At 37.6% G+C, this 19602-nt stretch overlaps 1 protein-coding gene across 6 annotated transcripts in view; it reads right to left on the reverse strand.

The window, feature by feature from the left end:
* Window positions 1-8243: 8243 nt before the first annotated feature.
* PDLIM5 (PDZ and LIM domain 5) overlaps window positions 8244-19602 on the reverse strand; it is a 202741-nt gene continuing 191382 nt past the window's right edge. For all 6 annotated transcript variants that reach the window (XM_035004496.1, XM_035004488.1, XM_035004492.1 and 3 more), the window contains 4 exons: window positions 19317-19497; window positions 16756-16876; window positions 13727-13842; window positions 8244-11495 (listed from right to left, as the gene is read on the reverse strand). In XM_035004496.1, coding sequence (XP_034860387.1) covers window positions 11406-11495; window positions 13727-13842; window positions 16756-16876; window positions 19317-19497 — 508 coding nt within the window. In that variant the 3' untranslated portion in view covers window positions 8244-11405. The remainder of the gene's footprint in view (window positions 11496-13726; window positions 13843-16755; window positions 16877-19316; window positions 19498-19602) is intronic.

Raw genomic sequence — 19602 nt, forward strand, 5'->3', positions numbered from 1 at the left:
ACTCCCAGACCACCCCGGGAGCCTGCAGACAACCTCTCCTCTTCCCTTCCCCCTCCCAGCCTGAAGTCGTTTTCAGTCATTTAAAGGGTGGGGGCGGGGGGGGGGGGGAGAAAAGAAAAGAAAACCAAAAAACCCCCAACTTGCTTGTTACTTTTAGGGTGGAAAGCACTGAAGAAGTGAATTATGATTAAACACAAAAACCCAAACCAAACTATTGTTTGGGAGAAGCCGAAGCCATTGCAGGGAATGTGAGTGGATGTTAATCAATCAGCGCAGACCCACAATCCCCACAGGTGGTTTCATGTCAGACTGGAAGAAATTTAGGCGGCTTTCCAGTTAAGTGATTTACAAATCTTGCCCCTGAGAACCCGAGGAATCCGGAGTTTCTTTGATGGTTTTGCAAATTAGAAGTATTTCTGTTGGAAAATTAAAGTGCCCAATGTTCACCTCTTGCCTGTTTTATGTGTGAGGTTCTGAAGATGTTTCAAAAGAGAGTTACTAAAACAAACAACGTGTACAAACCACTGATCCAGTTAATTTTTATAGAGAAGGAAGGTCTGGTCAGGACTGGTGAAGTGCCATTTCCAGAGTCAGAGAAATAATTAATTATCAGCCTGGCTAAACACCCAAATCCCTTACTCCTGACTCAGTGCACCAATTCTCCAACTTACTGCCTCTGAGTGCCCCCCATTAGAGTTTATTTTTAAAGTTCAGGAAAATTAACACTCCTAATCTGGAATGATGGGGGAAAAAAACCACAAACTTACCATGAGATTTAATTACTCTCTCACCTTGTAAGGTTGCCCATCCACTGCTGGTATTTGGGGCTCAAGTGCAGGCACCAGCCAGGTCTGTGTGGGATGCTGAATGTGCTCTGCTTTGCACGAGGGCCACAGAAATCCTGGAAAGAAAGGAGGAAATAAAGCTGCAAAATTCCCCAAGCAGATATTATTTAATCTAAGATATTTTTAATCTTTATCTCTCTTTTTTAGACTGAAACCCTAGTCTCTGATTTTAGACCCAAGAAGAGAGAAGATGTTGGCTTCCACCTGTAGCCTCTGAAGGCTCCCCCTCCCTCCTCCAAGTGTGGTCTGTGACCCAACAGCATCAATGGCATCCACCGGAAGTTGATGAGAAAGGCACATTTACTGGCCTCATCCCGGTCCTACCGAGATCTCAGGATCCTGAGGTCACTTGCACATTAAAGTGAGAAGTGATTGGGCGCCGGGGTGGCTCAGATGGTTGAGTGTCTGCCTTCGGCTCAGGTCATAGTCCCAGGGTGCTGGGATCGAGCCCCGCATCGGGCTCCCTGCTCAGTGGGGAGCCTGCCTCTCTCTCTCTCTCTCTCTGTCTCTTATGAATAAATAAATAAAATCTTTAAAAAAATAAATAAATAATAAATAAATAAATAAATATTTTTGGGATGCCTGGGTGGCTCAGTTGTTAAGCGTCTGCCTTCGGCTCAGGTCATGATCCCAGGGTCCTGGGATTGAGCCCCGCATCAGGCTCCCTGCTCTGCGGGAAGCCTGCTTCTCCCTCTGCCCCTCTCTTTCTCTCTCTGTCTCTCATGAATAAATAAATAAAATCTTTTAAAAAAATAAATAAATAAAAAATAAAGTGAGAAGTGATCCACAACAGGTGCTTCCCCAAAGGTGATCTCCAGGCCAGGAGGATCAGCTTCACCTGGGAACTTGGTAGAAATGCAGGTTTTTCTGCTCCGGACCAACTAAATCAGAAACTTTGGGGGTGGGGCTCAATAAATCTCATTGCAACAGCTCACTAAAGTTTGAGAACCACTGGTCTAAAATGCAAAGACAAGCACAATTCAGGACATTTACCATGAAAAAGGGAGAAAGGGTAAGCCAGTATTTCCCAGACTGTATTACGTAGGATAAGGTATTGATAGATTTTCTTTAAGTAAAGAGGCTCATGGCCAAATATATTTGGGAAATACATAGGTAAAACTTATTTTTATTCTTCATGGCAAGACAACTCAGCTTAAATTGTGAATTTCTGAGATAGTTGATAGCAATTCTCAAATTTATTTTGGAAGGCTTAAAATTTAAGCTATTCATTCGTTCTCATATTTCATAAAAGGTTTATTTTCTGAACCAAGGATTAACAAGTTGAATCTGTTTTTTGAGTAATATTTCTTATTATCTCTTCGAGAAAAGGCTGGATAGGTCGTATGTAGCTCTGGATGTTCACATACACAGTCTCATTTAAGCATTGTGACAACTCTCCAATACCCTGGAGAGCTATCCTCTGAGAGGGTGAAAGGACACACTAAAGAAAACAAAACAAAACAAAAAACACAGGCTCAACCAAGTTCTGTAGCTTTTCCAAGATTGGAAGGCTCTTAAGTGAGGGAACACCAGTCAAAGAAGTTGGCCCACTGGTCAATTGCCCAGGGAGCCAGTCCGGGAGAAGCTTTAAAACATCACAGGAAACATTATGAGATGGAGAAAATTGTCATTTACTAGGTCAATTCTTGAGGAAAGAACTTCATGGGAATTGATGGGATACTTTGATAAGCACCTTAGAGTCAGGGATAGAGACTCCTAAGGGAGGTTCTGGAGCAACACCAGCTGAATCCTGGCTCAGGGCTCCTTTGCTGAGTAGGGTGGACAAGTATAAGGGAGAGCTAAGTGGGTCAGAGCATGTTAGCGGTGGATCTCTGCTTCCAGGCATTCTACACCTCCTCCTTCCCTGCCAACAAAGTGCTCAGTCTTCCCTCTGTGTTAAACGTCGAATAAAAATAACAAAGAATGCAACACCACTGATTTGGAGGTGACCCAAATGATTAGCCTGCCTGTATAGCCCTCTTGTAAGTTCAAGCTGAGCGTGACGGAGACTCACACACAGGTCTGTCAATGCCAGCGCCCATGTACCACCTACGCAGTCTGCTCTCTTTCAGCACTTGACACGTAGATTTACATATCATTCCTATATTCATTACAGCCATTAATGCTCTCCTTTGACAACAGCCTAAGGTGGTCTTGAGGTAAACTGAACTCACACATTTTCCGTTGGTTGCCCGTCATAATTCATGTGAGAGTGAACTTTATTACCATCTTTCCAAGAGATTCCTAAGTGATATTTCCCCCTTTTTTATTTTCAGAACACTTCCTTACAACCTGGAACTCAAGCAAGCACTGTAACTAAGTCATGGTTCTCAAAGAATCTGAAAGTCAAGTCACACAGGTTTCTGACGTAGAATAAATGTAATCGTTAGAAGTCTTAAAACACGCTATTTCATCAACGTTATTTTAGTTTGAACCAGTTGAAGATCCTAACCACTTAAGTCTTAAGCCATAAAAGCCCACTCACATATTTCATAAATATGTCTCATTTTCTGAACAAAGGATTAACAATTTGACTGTAAGAAGCAGGTGTGAGCACTCTTGATAGGTCAAAACCTTAACACCGCTCAGACGAGTCTGTAATTTCTGGGCATGGTGCATGGCATGCGTGAATTTTGTGTCAATATGTTTTCCATAGTGATAGCTTAGAAAGCCACAGAGCCGTATCCTCCGCAGACTCCCATTCCTAGTGGCAGAAGTATTTGCTGATGATTGAAAGGTCATACAAAACAGATGTGAGGGCAGCTGGGATTTTCCAGCTATGCCTTAGTGGACTTAGCGGCGGTGCCTGCCATTACCGACCAGCAGAGAGATTTCGTTTCAATTGAGTGAAAAAAAAAAAAAAGAATCTTAGGCAACCTTGTCAGAATAATTGGACATATGTGCAGTTTCTCCCCGAGGCCTCACCTTTTCCATCCTCCACTCTTGACACTCACGGCCTGGAACTAACTGCATCACACAGGGACGAACTGGGTGCCGGCCATCCTGACTTGCCTTCCGACATCTTATAAATAGGTACTGTTCACCTGCGTGGGCACAAGTCACTGTCACCGCAGTTCCTACGGCCTTCTCATTTGTCTGGTACCACGTTTGGTGTTATCCGCACCTCAGACCGACTCTCAGTATTCCTGTGCTTCTTTGCCATGTAGCGAAAGCACAAAGAACAGCCAACGGAGAGGGCTAATCAGGGCACAAAGAGCACCTGGGAAGGGGGCGCATGGTCCGCCCACAGACGTCCCAGGCAACTGTGCGAATCAGACGGATACAGCTTTTTTGACGTAGTCTGTCAAAATTAAGTAATTGCTAAACCTGTCCTTTACTCACTGAACATATGAGAATTGTCCCTTATTAATAAGAGGGACTCTGAGACCATGTGGATGAAATAATAAATGTTCTCTCTAATCTGGTAAAAAGTCTAAGTGTGAGCTTTGCCACTTACAACTGTATGTTTTTTGAGAATCATTTCTCGGAGTTTTCATTTACTCATCTCCAGTATTTGGGTTAAAAATACTTGACTCTCCGTTTCTCCAGTTATTAGAAACTTACAGCGAATTAGTGTACCCTAGCGTGACAGGTAATATACCACACGAAGTACAAAGACAGCATAAGAAATATAAGTTATTTAGGGGTGCCGGGGTGGTTCAGTTGGTTAAGCGTCTGCCTTCGGCTCAGGTCATGATCCCGGGGTCCTGGGACCCAGTCCCGCATCAGGCTCCCTGCTCCGCGGGAGGCCTGCTTCTCCCTCTACCACTCCCCCTGCTTGTGTTTCCTCTCTCGATGTCTCGCTGTCAAATAAATAAATAAAATCTTAAGAAGAAAAAGAATATAAAGTTTTCATTTTATACACAGAAGTGCCTGTTATCAATGTATTGGTGTTCACTTCCAAATTCATCCTTCAGAGCCTGTCCCGTGATAGTGAACTGGACTCTTTGAGCGTTTCTCCTTTACGGTGAGCAGTGTTAAGCTTTGTCAACTGTCGGCCAAGGGAGACAAAGGAACAGGGCAGAAGTCAGGAGCTCCTCTTCCTGGGTCCAGGTGCTGTATTTTGCTTTTCCTTGCTCCAGCTGCCTGGATCATCCATGGTGCCTGTGGGGGCGGGGGGGGGGGTGCATCTGGTGGAGCTCTGCCCCAGCTGAGCTTCCAGAATGCACAGTCGCTCGGTGATTTCATACACCTGGCTGGGGCCGGTGGCCACCTTGCCGCAGCCCTCTTGATGCAGATACTGTGTATTTTAGGCCACAGCAACACTCCAACTCCCTGTGCACACCCACCCACCTAAACCTGGTGACCTAACCTGGGCTTACCTGCACTCTGGAGGGTTCTTTGTGCCTGGCAATGGGAGAACAGCTCTGGTTGGCCTCAGCAACCAGAGAACTTCTGTGTCATTCAGTGGGCTGCAACCACACTTCCTCCAACAAAGTCTGACCTCCAGCCATGGGGAAGGGTACTCATCGGAAGGTTGTTCTTCCTTGGGTCCTCTCTCTCAATCTTAGGTTAGCCTTTGAGTTCTCTTTACATTTTCAGTTATTCTCCTACCATAGCATAATAATTCTTTAAACTTCTCTTGCTGAGTTCGGTGTGATTTTGGCCTCCCAATTGGACCCAGTCTGGTCCACCAGGCATAATCAAACACACTTTCCCCCAAGCTCTCATTTATATATACTCTCACCATCTATACTATGTTGATATTGTTAAAGATCATCTATAACTTCCTGGATAGTCAGGCATAAGCAAACTCACAGATTCACATCATTGATTTATACCTTTTCTTGGGGCAGAAGTCCTGGGTTCACTTTGGTGCCTCAACTTGTTTATTAAGTTCATTTTTATCTAAAGCGTTTATAATGGTACCAGAGAAATTATTAAGCAGTAGTGTAATAATTTCAGAGCAGAATAAATGATAAGGTTCAGTTGATAAAGCTTGTATTACTTTAATTTATATTTCAAAGTTCATTTGCTCTCCATTTCACTCAACTAAGGAGGCTTGAGATTGTCAGGATTCTCAAGCAAACAGGAATAGAGAAAATGTCTGGGGTCAGATGACCTCAATATATGGTCACCTAAGCAAAGATTTCTATTTACACAAAAACTAATATTGGTATGATAAGTCACCGGAGTTCAAGTTACTTTCCTATTTACCAAGGGAAGTTTGGTGTATCAGTGATACACTAAGGGGAAAAAAATCAAAATACAGCTCTGAAGATATTATAGTCTCCTAAAATACTTTAAACAAACAATGGTATTTTTGAGTAAGTGCTTAGAATAGCACACCAGCTGTGTGTGCTTTACAAGCAAAGGAAAAATGGGGGGACAAAGAAGAAAAAACAAACCTAAGTATATTTGAACCAGAGAGCAAATGTGACAATTAGAACATGATGAAAAACTAATTTGGAACCCAGTTATTAAACAGAAACTTTGTCCTTTGAAACACGGATGCATTAGAGACCACGTCAGTCAGTCCACAGGCCTGAAACAGAAGTCATTTTCCTTGGGAACTATACTGCCTCAAGAGAAATTGAAAAATTATACTCTCTGTGAATTATAAGTTGTTTTATTTTCTCCCTGAGGTCAGTGATCAGTGGCTTTGTGACATGGAAATGCTTTATTCTTCCACACTAAGCAATGGCTCCCAGCTTTATTGTACGTGATTACATGCCGTTACAAGCGCAGTGAAAAGAATGGCCTTCTTGGCCAACTTTCATTAAAAGGCCTCCCCCAGTGCTCTGCCTTCAGTGCCAATCACTAAACACACCTTGTTTTTCCTCAACTCTGGGTTCAAGGTGTGGAAGCCACACCTTTCTTACTAATCACTGATGTAATCTTGCCACCTACGCAGACAGCTTCTAAATCATGGAATAAAGAGTAAAAGTTCAGTAATAGTACGCCAAAGACAAATGGTTTGTTCTAAGCTCTCCTCATAAAATGAACACTTGAGGGAATCAGACACATGCCACGTTAAAAATACCTTTGCATATCTCCTCAGTATAATAAATATACAGGCTACTTTTGACCTTTGGAGGGAAAGGGATTCTTTCACAAACTTTCGGGCTCAGCGCTTCCCGACTTAAATGCTCTCATTCATAAGTACAACACAAAACTGTATCAGTCTGAGATTTCTGTTGGGTAGCCATGCGTCCTAGCCCCTTTCCTCTTTTAAATTTTAAATACTGCAAAGGAACCATTTTCCTTGTGCGGCTCCCACACTTGGGATGAAACCTTCTCTGCAGAATTTTGGCACCCTATTAATTAGTGGTTATGAGTGGGAGCTGCTCTCTCTCAGCAACTCCTATTCTGCCATCAGTCAAGTGTGATTCTGTAATAAATTCCCACGAAGCAAACTATTTCTGGTAATTCTCCCTAATTAACACCAGGCCCGCTAATAATACATCAGTACCTATGTGTTTCTGATATAACCAAGATCTTGTCTGAGAGTACTCAGAAAGGGAAACCGCCAACCTAAATTAAGCTTTTGCTGGCAAAAAGGATTTTATATGTAGTTCTGTAAGAAAACCTTTGATAATCTTATATTGGGGACATTTTGACCAGAAAACACTGAACGACAGGGAGGCTTGTTTCTGGTTTGAGCACTGAATGGGGATTTACTGTGAACACACACTGTTGAGTCTTAAGCCTATAAATCTTGTACTGGATTACTGTTTCTTAACGAAGGAATGACAGATCTCTTATTTTGTTGGTGCATTTTAATGTGCAATGACGTGATTGATAGAAACCAAACAGCAGCTATTAAAATGTCAAACGCAGTCTTGATGCCCTTATAAGTTTGGCTTCTGGAGTTTAATATACTGTGAGCAAATAGACTTGAATTTGTCTTTTATTTCCAATAGACAGCCTGCAACAGAAACATTCCTCTTAACTTTATACAGTTAGAAAAAAAATCTTACTCAAACCAATAAACAAATGAGGAATAGATGAGCCTACCTGGTTATAGAAATGTTAACTCAGGATGAGTTAACCATGAAGTAATGTAACCTGGTTGATTAAAGCATGAAAATGTAGATGATGACTGATGTTGTTTCAGTATGGTATATGATACAATACAGTGCTTGGTATGACACATTATTCCAATAAACACTTTCAGCAATAAACATTTTCTAAAACAATGGGGCTTATTTATGTATTAATTTACAAACACGTATTGTGTACATGCTACATGCAGAGCATAAAAATGGATTAAAGTAGAACAAATGTGACAATCTTTTCAAATGTTTTGTTTCTGGGACATTTTCATAGGTGAGTATCATAAAAGAGGGATTCTCCTGAGAATCATTACTTCTTTTCCTGTCCTGTGAACACTATTTTATTCCCATGATGACTCCAATGAAAACCACTTGCCACCCAAAAAAGAAAAACCAGGAGAGCTTGTTTATATCACTGCAGCCATTTATTTATTATGTGAACATTAAGGTATAACTACACTGATTATATTTCTCACGTGGTTTTTAATTAGAAAATGTATCCAAAAGCAAAACAGTACAGATGTATACAAATGTAAAAATGTAAAGAAACAGAAAACAGAGATTAACAGATAAGGCAAATGATACTTTGAGAATCCAAACCCAATATCTTAAAACATTTGGAGGAGAAGGATGACAAACTGAAGCCGCACTAGATTTGTCAAATTATTCACTGTTTTCCTTTCCCTTATGTCTGAAAAGCCTCTCCTTTCAATAGAGATGATTTAAAAAGCTCCAAACCTCACAAAACTGTGAATATAACACTAGATTCATACTTGAACAAAGGACAGGAAGGACTTATTTTCTATAAAAGTGCTCCTGATATACTACCCCTTGAAAATGGCACCATGAAAACATTTTGTTCTAGATATTTTTAACCATAGGCTACACTAATATTTTGAAGATTTAAACTCTTATTTCTATTTGTCTTCATACTGTGACCAAATGACTAGGCTTTAGTTTTAGACTCTAAATGTAACCTGAATCAACAAGAAATATGTATGCTATGATAAGCATAAGCAGTGGGGATCCTGTCTAGGCTACCATTCTAGCGGGCAACATTCAGCCCTTGTAAGTCTAGAAAAATGTTATAAATTGGAATCTATCACTAATACTTTGAATCAGGGAAATAAAGTAAAGGACGTTTAAAAGAGTTATATACTGTAATTTTAATCTGTATTATACTAAGTACAGCGTTCCAAAATATACATCAAGAAAGACTAAAAGTAAATGCTCTACAGTAAAGAGGTAATAATTAAAAAAAAATGCTACTGACATAGAATATTTATAATCAGAAAAATAAATATTCAGGGAACTCACCAGAAGAATAAAGTGCTCTGCCAGTTATTAAAAGATTAACGCTGGAGTATTAAATATGGCATTCATTCCCCACTGGGAAATACAGAGATTCTTCTGGGTTATAGTCAATATTTATTTCACAGAATTAACTGTTTTAGAACAGATAGAAAGCTTTGCCACAAAGGAGAAGGACAAAGCACAAAGACAAAATGATAAATTAGGAAGCAATGTTTTCTTTTTAGGGATAAAATTTAGAGGAATGCAACATTATGCTCCATGAAATAATGTGCACAAAGAAGAGTCTAATAAAAATGATATCCTTAATGTAATATAACTTAATAAGAAATCCAGGTCAAATAAAATTCTGGAAAGGAAATACCCAAATGTCACTGACTTTTCAAATACTATCTTGGCATAGATTCTATAAAGGCAAAACTAAACAACCAAAAAAAAAAAAAAATCATCTCTACTACATCCAAACAAAATCACCAATTTATTTTGTATCGTGTAAAGCAAGAGACTGACGCGAAGCTATGTGACAACTCACATGAACTCTACAGGTGGTTTCAGCAGCAATGAGAAAGAGGGCACAATTCAGTTCCAGGACTTTATCTCAAAAGTCAAACTTCCTGCCTCCCTACAGATGCAGGGTGAGGAGGTAGTTCAGGGTTGCTACTGCTGAAGCCACTTCACGTCACCCTCCTCATGCTTTGATTCCCACTTAGTTATTATCTGCATATAATATAAATCTGCTAGACCATAAATTAACAGCTTTCAGGACAGATGACTTGAAAAGTTCTTAGGGAGGTTAAACAAATATTTGAGCCTAAAACCTCCCTCTACAACAAACGTGCGCACAATGGAAATGAAGTTGTTCGTGAGTTACGGGGCAGGGAGGACTTGGGGTTCTGTCTCAACTTTGAAAGCACCTTGCCCCAGACACATTGATATTTTTAACTTAGTGGGATCGTGGGCTTTCATCCATTCTGGAAACAAAGAGAAAAACTATCAAATGTCATAATCTGTTTTCTCACTGGGCAAATATCAATAGGAGTCACAATTTCACAATTGTTGCTCTGTCTTCATGGGTTATCTATATAATTGTTTCCCCAAATAAAGAAAACAAATAACGAGCCAGTCTGAGTAATTGATCACGTTCCCCTCCTATACTACCAACCTCTGGGAATAAAAGCTTTCTAAACTTCGTGATCACATTTGGAAGTGGTTTATTTATTACTGAGAGAGAACTACTAAAAGAAAAAAAAAACACCTTAGATTTTATCACATCCCCAAGCCAATCTTTTACTTTTCTAATGTAGAACTAAAGAAAAAATTATTTTGCAAAGAGAGTTGTCAAACCTTTATCAGTCAGTAGTACAAATCTGAAACTGATCTAATGGATTCACTGTCTGAAAAGGGGAGAATTTTTAAAATTTTTGAATACAGTCCTCCTCTGATTTCCCATAATTCCTAACCTCACTCTTTTCTACTTACTCTCTTGACCTCAGCATGAGGGAAGGGGAAAAAAATGGGAGTTTGACTAATATAGGTGATAAAGCATACACAATGAATAGAAATGGCCATATTTTAATAAAAGGTAAAAATCTGAAATTTATAAGCAATGTGGTGGCTTTTGTGGGGGGTGGATGAGAGAAATATGTAACATCTCTTATTGGCATGGCACATTCTGATGGAAAATCTTAGTCTTTCCTACTGGATTGATCAGTAAGACAAAAAAAGTACATACAGTTTTTAAAAACTGACACCTACTACTGATAAAATTCTGTTTAAACTCCTATTTCCTTTTAAAGACAAGCACTATTTTTTTAAAAAATACATTTTACTTATTGATAGAGTGTAAGGCAATTTTCATTTCCTTTTACAGATTTACTCAGAACTACCTAATAAGGAAAGAAAGTATAATTAATTCAGCATAGATGTTAGAGGTTTTTATTCTAAAATTTAATTCTTCACTAATTTATTCTATAATGAATTTAATAGTCAACCAGGAAATTGGTTTTTATAAAAGTTATTTTATGGGCAGAAAATACAGGAAAAAAGTAATCTTATAAATGCCAAACTGTCTCTCTACTTTATGAAGCCAAATATTTCCTCATAGACTTGGTTTTTAAAGCTGGAATTTATCCCTTCAGGGCCACTATTATTTTTCAAAATTCCCATAAATATTAAATCTAAAAATTAATTGGTAATCCCAATTCTCCTCTTTCTCTTCGAATCTCTTCTCCTCCCCTGCCTGAACTGTTGACTTTCAAAAATTCACAGAATGAGCATGTTTCTTGCAAAGTGGCTTGTCCTTCTTGGAGAAAAAGGTCTGACCTTCCAAACTTTCACAACATACCTGAAAAAGAAGCATTATTTAAAAGAATATTATTATTTTTTCAAATATGCCTAAAAGGGGAAAATGACTTTTCCACTTGGTGGATAAGACAAAGCACTTTCTCTGCTTGACTTATTTGTGGAACATAAGGAATAGCATGGAGGACATGAGGAGAAGGAAGGGAAAAGTGAAGGGGGGGAAATTGGAGGGGGAGATGAACCATGAGACACTACGGACTCTGAGAAACAAACTGAGGGTTTTAGAGGGGAGGGAGGTGGTGGGATGGGTGAGCCTGGTGATGGGCATTGAGGGCACGTACTGCATGGAGCACTGGGTGTTATAAGCAAACAATGAATCATGGAACACTACATTAAAAACTAAGGATGTAATGTATGGTGACTAACATAATAAAATAAAATAAAAATAAATAAATAAATAAAACTTTGAGAGAATAAAAAAAGACAAAGCACTTTCGTTGGTTGTATTAGACACTGACATGTAATGATTACTATGATATTTCATGTAATTTTTCAAAAGCAATGAAGAATGACTTTTTCCTCGAATGTATTCTAATTTATTTAAATCACTGATCATTATTTTTCTTTACTAGGCCCTAATAAGAAAACAAAGAGGTCACATTAAATGTAATTTCTCTTCTCAAATGCTCATCAATGCTCTAAATTTGCCTCCTGTGGTAGGGAACCAAAGCACTCAAAATGAAAATACGATACAATTGCTTTGCCCAATATTCCCAAGCTCCCAAACACATCAGCACAGAATACCTGAGAATTCTTTTTAATTCATTTCTTTGTTCCTTGTAGTAAAAACCCTGGTCAACATCTGGCTACCGGATGATTATACAGTCTACTTACTATCTGCATTTATGTCTTCTTGTCTTTCCTATTGTCTTTCTTAAGTATAACAGTATAATAAAAAAAACAACAACAGTATAATAAAACAGTTCTACCAGAGAACAGGAGAAGGCAAATCTGCTAAAAGTTGTTGCATTTTATAGATCTCATGAAGTCTGAGAAATGGAAGAAGTAAACAAGATGAATTTAATAGTCAACCAGGTAATGTTTGGGGAAATCATTTGACTTCAATTAACATTACTTTTTTCCCTTCATACGATGGGTATTGAAAACTATTAGATATATTAAATCTAATAAAAAAATCAAACATCTGAACAGAGTATCTTTATTGGATATATACTTTCTAAATTTAAAAAAAGTCTCAAGGGGGCACCTGGGTGGCTCATTCAGTTAAGTGTCTGCCTTCAGCTCAGGTCATGATCTGAGAGTCTTGTGATCAAGCCCTGCATTGGGCTCCCTGCTCAGCAGAAAGTCTGCTTCTCCCTCTGCCCCTCTCCCCTAACTCATGGATGTTCTCTCACTCTTTCTTCCTCTCTCACTCTCTCTCTCTCAAATAAATAAATAAAATCATTAAAAATAAAAGTCTTAGGGTAAATGTGAATCTCTACAGTTATCCTCATCATTAAAAATAAAACCAAAAATATTAAGATATCAGACAAAATAGGTAAATACATCACTACATTCTATTATAGTCTTAAAAAGAAAAAATATTCACGGACTACTGCTAAGGAAGGAAGCAAATCAACATATAGTTTGCTTCCACTCTTAATTCAACAATAGATTTTTAGAATTGTTTCTTTTTTTATCAGAATATTTTTTATTATGTTATGTTAATCACACATCATTAGTTTTTGATGTAGTGTTCCATGATTCACTGTTTGCATATAACACCTAGTGCTCCATGCAGAACGTGCCCTCTTTAATACCCATCACCAGACCAGCCCATCCCCCCAGCCCCATCCCCTCTAGAACCCTCAGTTTGTTTCTCAGAGTCCATAGTCTCTCATGGTTCGTCTCCCCCTCTGATTAGAATTGTTTGTTTCTATTTCAGGTACCCATGTTTCCAAAAATTACTAAAAACACCCCAATAAAACAGAATTTTTAAAAAAATGTAAAGGACTTTTACTGTTTTAAGAAATATGTAGTTTCTCCTTATAAACACAAATTTATTAAAAACAAGATTTTCTCTAAAGCATCTTATTCTGTGCCAAATAATTCAAAAAAATGTCAGAACTTTCAATGAACACCTTTCAAAATCACGGTAAAAATGCTTTTATGTGTGAAGGATTCAAAGATACAAGAACTGTTATTTCCATTTAGTGCTTAGGCTAAAAGTGGCCATACTGTGCTCCTCTAATTTAGAAATAAGAGTTTACTTACTGAGCATACAAAGCAAGTGTCATGCCAGGTATAGCCCAGGGCCTCCAGGAACATGTCGCCAGCTTCTATGGGAAACTCACATCCATGGCATATGGTACCAAAAAGGGCATAATAATCTGTATTGGGGCAGGGTGGGGGTGGGGAGACATAACTTAAATATGACAAAGCTTTAGAATAATAGTTCCTAGAAAGCAGCAACAAAATTGGAATTAAATGAGAAGATGAAGATAAAGTTACTAGTAACTGAAAAATGTTCAGAAGACATGTTTGGCTTGACAATATGTGTAACATGTTTCAGGTTACCTTTGGGGTAAATGTTATTTACATAACTTAACATCCTTTACTCCATTCTTCCACATAATACTTCTCACTTATCTCCAGCTACCTAAGTGTCCAAATACCTATGAAGAACAACTCTGTTCCCTGATAAGTTATCAATAGACATGGCTGTTTTAACAAAAGACAAGAGAGCTTCCAAATACCAGCAACAATAAGACTAAAGAACATAAATCAAGAAGGAATATCTGATATCAGCACATTTCATAGAATATCTGACTCGGTAGGGAAGAAAAAAAAAAAAGTCACAAGAACCTTCCATAAATAAGTGCCATGACTGAGTTTCTAGCTGGTCTGTATCATAACAGTATTAACTACTATTCTTATGCTGCGATTTCCTTTCAAATTTATGACTTCATGCTCAAAATCCTTAGCCAGAGAACACCATTTACTTGACAGAGATTAAAGTTATAAAATACTAATAGGATTTCCTTCTGAAGAAAGCAGTATTGATGGGATGTTTCTTTATTATTACTAAATTAGAACTTACTGGCAATTTTCTTTTATGCAACTACTCTCACTACTTGTGTTTACTCCAACTTGGGCTGGAGTAGAAAGTAGAGTTTCATTTCATTAATTTACCTCTCTTAACAATTTTCAATATTCCTAGCACCATCTGCTCAGCATATGTTGACAGAGTCCTACTATGTGCCCGGCACCGACAGCAGGTAGAGTGGTGAAGACAGATGTGGCTGCTCTCTTCATGGTGCTTACAATCTCATTGGGAATAGGATGTCGTCACTTATTATATTTTTAAAATAAGTGATAATAAATAATTTCAGACTGTGACAAGAACCACGAAAACAATAGTCATGTGATACAGAATAGTTGGAAGTATGTAACACTCCATTAACTAGGTGGGTTAGGAAAGGCTTCTCTAAGGACGTAACAGTTGTGCAGAGACTTGACAAAAAAAGGAAAAATCACCACAGAAAAGCTGAGAAAGAACAGATCAGTTAGAAGAAACAGCAAATACAAAAGCCCTGAGGCAGGAAGAATCTTAGCATGTTCAGAAAAGCAAAGGGGCTAGGTATGCCTAGAATTCAGAGACAGAAAGTAAGGTGGTAGAAGATAAGGTCGGCCTAATAAAGAGTATAGGGTTTACTCAAGTGGAAGCCAAGAGGTATCAAGCATAATCTAATTCACATTGAAACAAAATATTATCATAGCTGCTATTTGAGGGTCGGGGGGAAAGAAGATATATCATTTCAGTTGGTGATTAGAGCATCCAGGCAAAGAGAGTGAGTTGGATTTAGTTGTGACTATTGAGGTGGAGAGAAATGAATGAATTTATATACACTGGGGGTAGAACTGCTAGAACTTACTAATTAGATTGGATATGGCGAGAGCAAGGGAAAGAGCAGAATCTTAGGTTTTGGGATAGTGGACAGTGGGGCATTTACTGAGATGGGAAAGTCTGGGTAATAACAAATGTGGGAGGTTAAAGAAATACAACAAAAATAGATCAACTTGATTAGAAGTGACATTTAAATAAATCTTCAACATTTTTCCCTTTCCGTAAGCAATTTTTGGGTTTTAAAAAATCTGACTTCTTAGACTACATTAAATACGATATTAAGGCTAAGTAGTTTTATATGTATTTGGCTAGATAGGGACTATCTGCCAGTTTAGTCAAAATGTCTTGCAAAGCTTAATTTTAAAACAAACAAGCTCTTTCTTCAGAAGAATTAGGTGAAATTACAAAATGTGAAATATTCTGATTGAATCAGGGTAGGCAGCTTGTAGCCATCCTGTCCCAAAATAGACCATAGATGGGATAGTTCACTGGAATTTCCAGACAGCTTCCTGGTGGATCGTCTGGCATAGATCTAGACTGGTCCTGCCTAGGATCTAAAAGGAACTGAGTGAGCAAAAAAGGGTCTGAGTGATGCTGACTAGCCTCAAATTAGAAGTTGACTGCTCTTTAACTTAACTAGTGTGCAATATTCCCTTCCTCCAGCACCACACTTTAAAGAATATCAAGGTAGATCAACAATAAAACTCCACAGTGGAAATGCAGTGGTAGTGAAATAGGCATGATAAGGGGAAAATATTTTATTTTTTGAAACATTACTCTAAGTAAGAGTAATATTAACAAGTGTTATGAAAGTTCACTTACAGCCTCTGGCAAAGAAAAGAAGGGTTCAGAGCTCAGGTAATAGGACAAATGTAGTAGATTGGTACTTAGAGCTCAGTTTATTAAAAATAATTTTACTAAGGGAACAACCCAAGCCAAGATTACCCTCCCATTCAAGTAAGAGTAACAAAAGACTTCCAATTTATTGTCAAGACAGTTGCCTTAAAGAGCAAATCAATATCACGTTCAAAAGTTGATCATTTCTCATGTTTAAAACCACGCAAAATTCGCTGTTAGAGTGTAAGAGGTGGCTTTAAGCTCCACAATTTGGTAGAATTCATATCCATAAACTATTAGGGATTCAAGTAAAATATTTTCCTACTAGGTAATGCTTATATTCTCATTTCTCTTGATGAAGTTGGGACTATCTGTTTTGGCAAAGTCACATAAAACTTTTACATGGTTTTTTGCTATATATTTAGAGCAGTTTTAAATGCCCCTAAAATAGTTAGGAAATCTACTTTGCCCAATGTATCCTTTCAACCTTATAGTAATATAAGGGTTAATGTTTTATCTTTATTCGAAACTTAAGAAACTAACAGCTTTAGGATCTTACCAGTCTCACAGTAGGGTTCACCATCCTCCAAATGAAAAACATTATTACGAATGGGTTTTCCACAGGCCACACACACAAAACACGAAACATGCCAAGTTTGTTTCAGAGCATTGATGACTTCCTGTTACAGAAAGGTAATTGGATGTAAAGAACGATGAAAAATATACAAATACTTATTTTACTAGTTGTACCAACACAGCCTTATTTAAACTGACCCAAGGTAGACACATGCTTTGTCTTTACGGTGAGCTTTTCCTCTAAGTAACATGATACTTAAGGACAGACTCACAAATTGTCTAAACTGATACACTATATAATATGTGTGTTTCCCACAAATACACATCAATAAACTTTTTTAAAGAATGATTATTGTGTTTTTTAAACATTATACATGTGGTAAATAAAGTAAGTGTTTCGTAAGTGCTTGCTATGAAACATTCTGCTTTCTCTCAAAAGGGTGTCAGGGAACATTAAGTTACAAAGGTTTCATAGTATTATCTTGAAAACGTCATGGAGGAAAAAAAAGAAAATGTCATGGAGGAAGGGCAAAACATTTGAAAATTAAAACAAACCTGTGCTTTGGTGCATGATGGAAGCAATAACATAATCAGTGTAATCCAATCAGTTTAACACATGTTTGGGATTCTGGAAATCAGCTGTGACTACACTAAGCACACACTCAAATGAGTGTCTAAAGTTTGAACCATAAAGTATGGATTCTAATCAACAATGGCTGTATGGTTAAAAATAGCAATTATCAAAGACTTGGGCCAGATTTTAATTAGTAAAAGAAGTCCTGAGAAGCTGGTTTTACAAGGAATCATTTCTTTAGATTGAGACAGATGGAGCCATTAAACATTATTTTTGAAGAACAGTTAATAAAATGGGAATTTACTCTTTCCATAATATTGATCACAAAAAAGAGGATGCTACACGTAAAGTATGGTTACAATTTTGTAAATGAATTACTTATAAAGAGCAAACTGGAAGAAAATACATCCTAAGGTTAACAGGAATTATCTGGGATTGGTAAAATATATAGGTCACTTTAATTTTCTTCTTTACATTTTTTTGGTATTTTCTAACTGCTGTAGAGTGAAATGTTTTTAATAATAAAAATTGTTAAAATAAAATGATACAGAGCAAATTATTAGCCTTAGAAAACACCACAGTTCACTACTGAAGGATACTGGGAATGGCAGTTGTTTAGATCTAAAAAGATTACTATGAACATGTACAACAAATGTATATTGAACCAAATCATTTCTCAAGGCTTTTGGCATTTACTTCCCTTTCTATCCTTAAGACAGATTACTATTGCTTCTTTAATAGAAAATCAAACAACTAAAATACAGTCCATAGACTCTGTCTCTGTAGTGAAGTTCTGGCCCACCTCTAGGGCAATGAGGATACGATTTCCATTTCCTAGAACCTCATTTGGTTCTAAGACTATTACCTGACTTTGTGTTATTAATTATTCTAGAATTTATAGAATATATTTATATACTAAAAGAGTCTTATTATTTCTCACTTCGGAAGTTACAGCCTGTATCATTCTACTCTTTTGTTCCCAACATATCATACAAATTAATAATATAGAAATATTTCATGTGGTATAGTTACAATTTAAGTGTCCTCGAAGTTTTAGAACCATTTAAACATGTAATCGGAAATACAAAGTACTCAATAGTTCATACTAACTTTTCTCTCAACTGAAAGGAATTAAAGTTTCATTATTATATTTTTATAGAGAGAATATTAGAATTCGGCAATGTCATTTCCACCTTTTGTATTAGCTGTATGATTTTCGTAGGAAACCAGGCACCCTAGATGCTTCTAAAATAAAATTCCAACTCCTGGTCACCCATAAGAAATGACTGATCCTTTCTTTGTAAACTGCAAACTGGATATTCCAGAGCAGGAAATTCATTCATTCATCATTATTTATTATATATCTGACTCCTAAATTACTCCCTTTTTGAAAAGAAAAAAAAAAAAGGTGCTTAGATTATTTTTCTATCACATGCATATGCTCATAAAATAAGTTGTATTTTTAAACATTATATGTGTTTAAGAAAAATATATCATTTATAAGCCTCATGTTTTATATATTTCATGAGATATGTGCCCTGTGCTTGAACCCTGACAAATGGGGAAATGCTGCTCTTATAAAAGCTATGGAATTTAATTTAAAACAGTAAAGGTGTCAGTTCTGAGAACTCTGATGTGTGTGGTCCTGTGTGACCTCTTCATTCCTGAGCAAACAGGGTCCTGTTGAGGTAGCATACCCACAGTAAATTATTTTTTCCCCACAGTGGCTAGACTTTCACCAGACAAGCAAGCACTCAGTAAGACAAAACCAAAGACAACTTAACCCCATGAGTCCGATATACTTCTACAGAGGTCTATTTAGTTTTGCTTTACAATAATAAACAGTGATGAAAACAGAGAGGGGATCAAGCAAGAAGAAAATAAAAAGGAAAACTGATGGAAGGGTTTCATAACAAAAAAATTATTGTGCTTTAAAGCTCATTCAGAATAAACAGGTTTCTGATACTTACTCCGAGGATCTTCCTTTGGCATCGCCCACATTCAGGAGCAAAGAATTTCTCATAGCACAGCTCACAGTACAGGGCTCCCTTCTCCTCTACAAATCCAATGTAGGCCATTGTATTTTTGCAGTGAGCACAGTTAAATTCTTCTGGATGCCAAGATTTCCCTAGTGCCACTAGGAATGGTCCCCTGCCAGAAGAAAAGAGATCAAGTTGGCTGGGGAATAAAAGTTTCTTAAGTTAGCTTGGACAGAACCTCTTTTATGCAACATCCAAACAACTAAATACTTGCTCA

The sequence above is a fragment of the Mirounga leonina genome, unplaced genomic scaffold (genome assembly GCF_011800145.1).
Source record: "Mirounga leonina isolate KUSES-001 unplaced genomic scaffold, KU_Mleo_1.0 Mir_129, whole genome shotgun sequence".
NCBI classification, from domain to species: Eukaryota; Metazoa; Chordata; class Mammalia; order Carnivora; family Phocidae; genus Mirounga; species Mirounga leonina.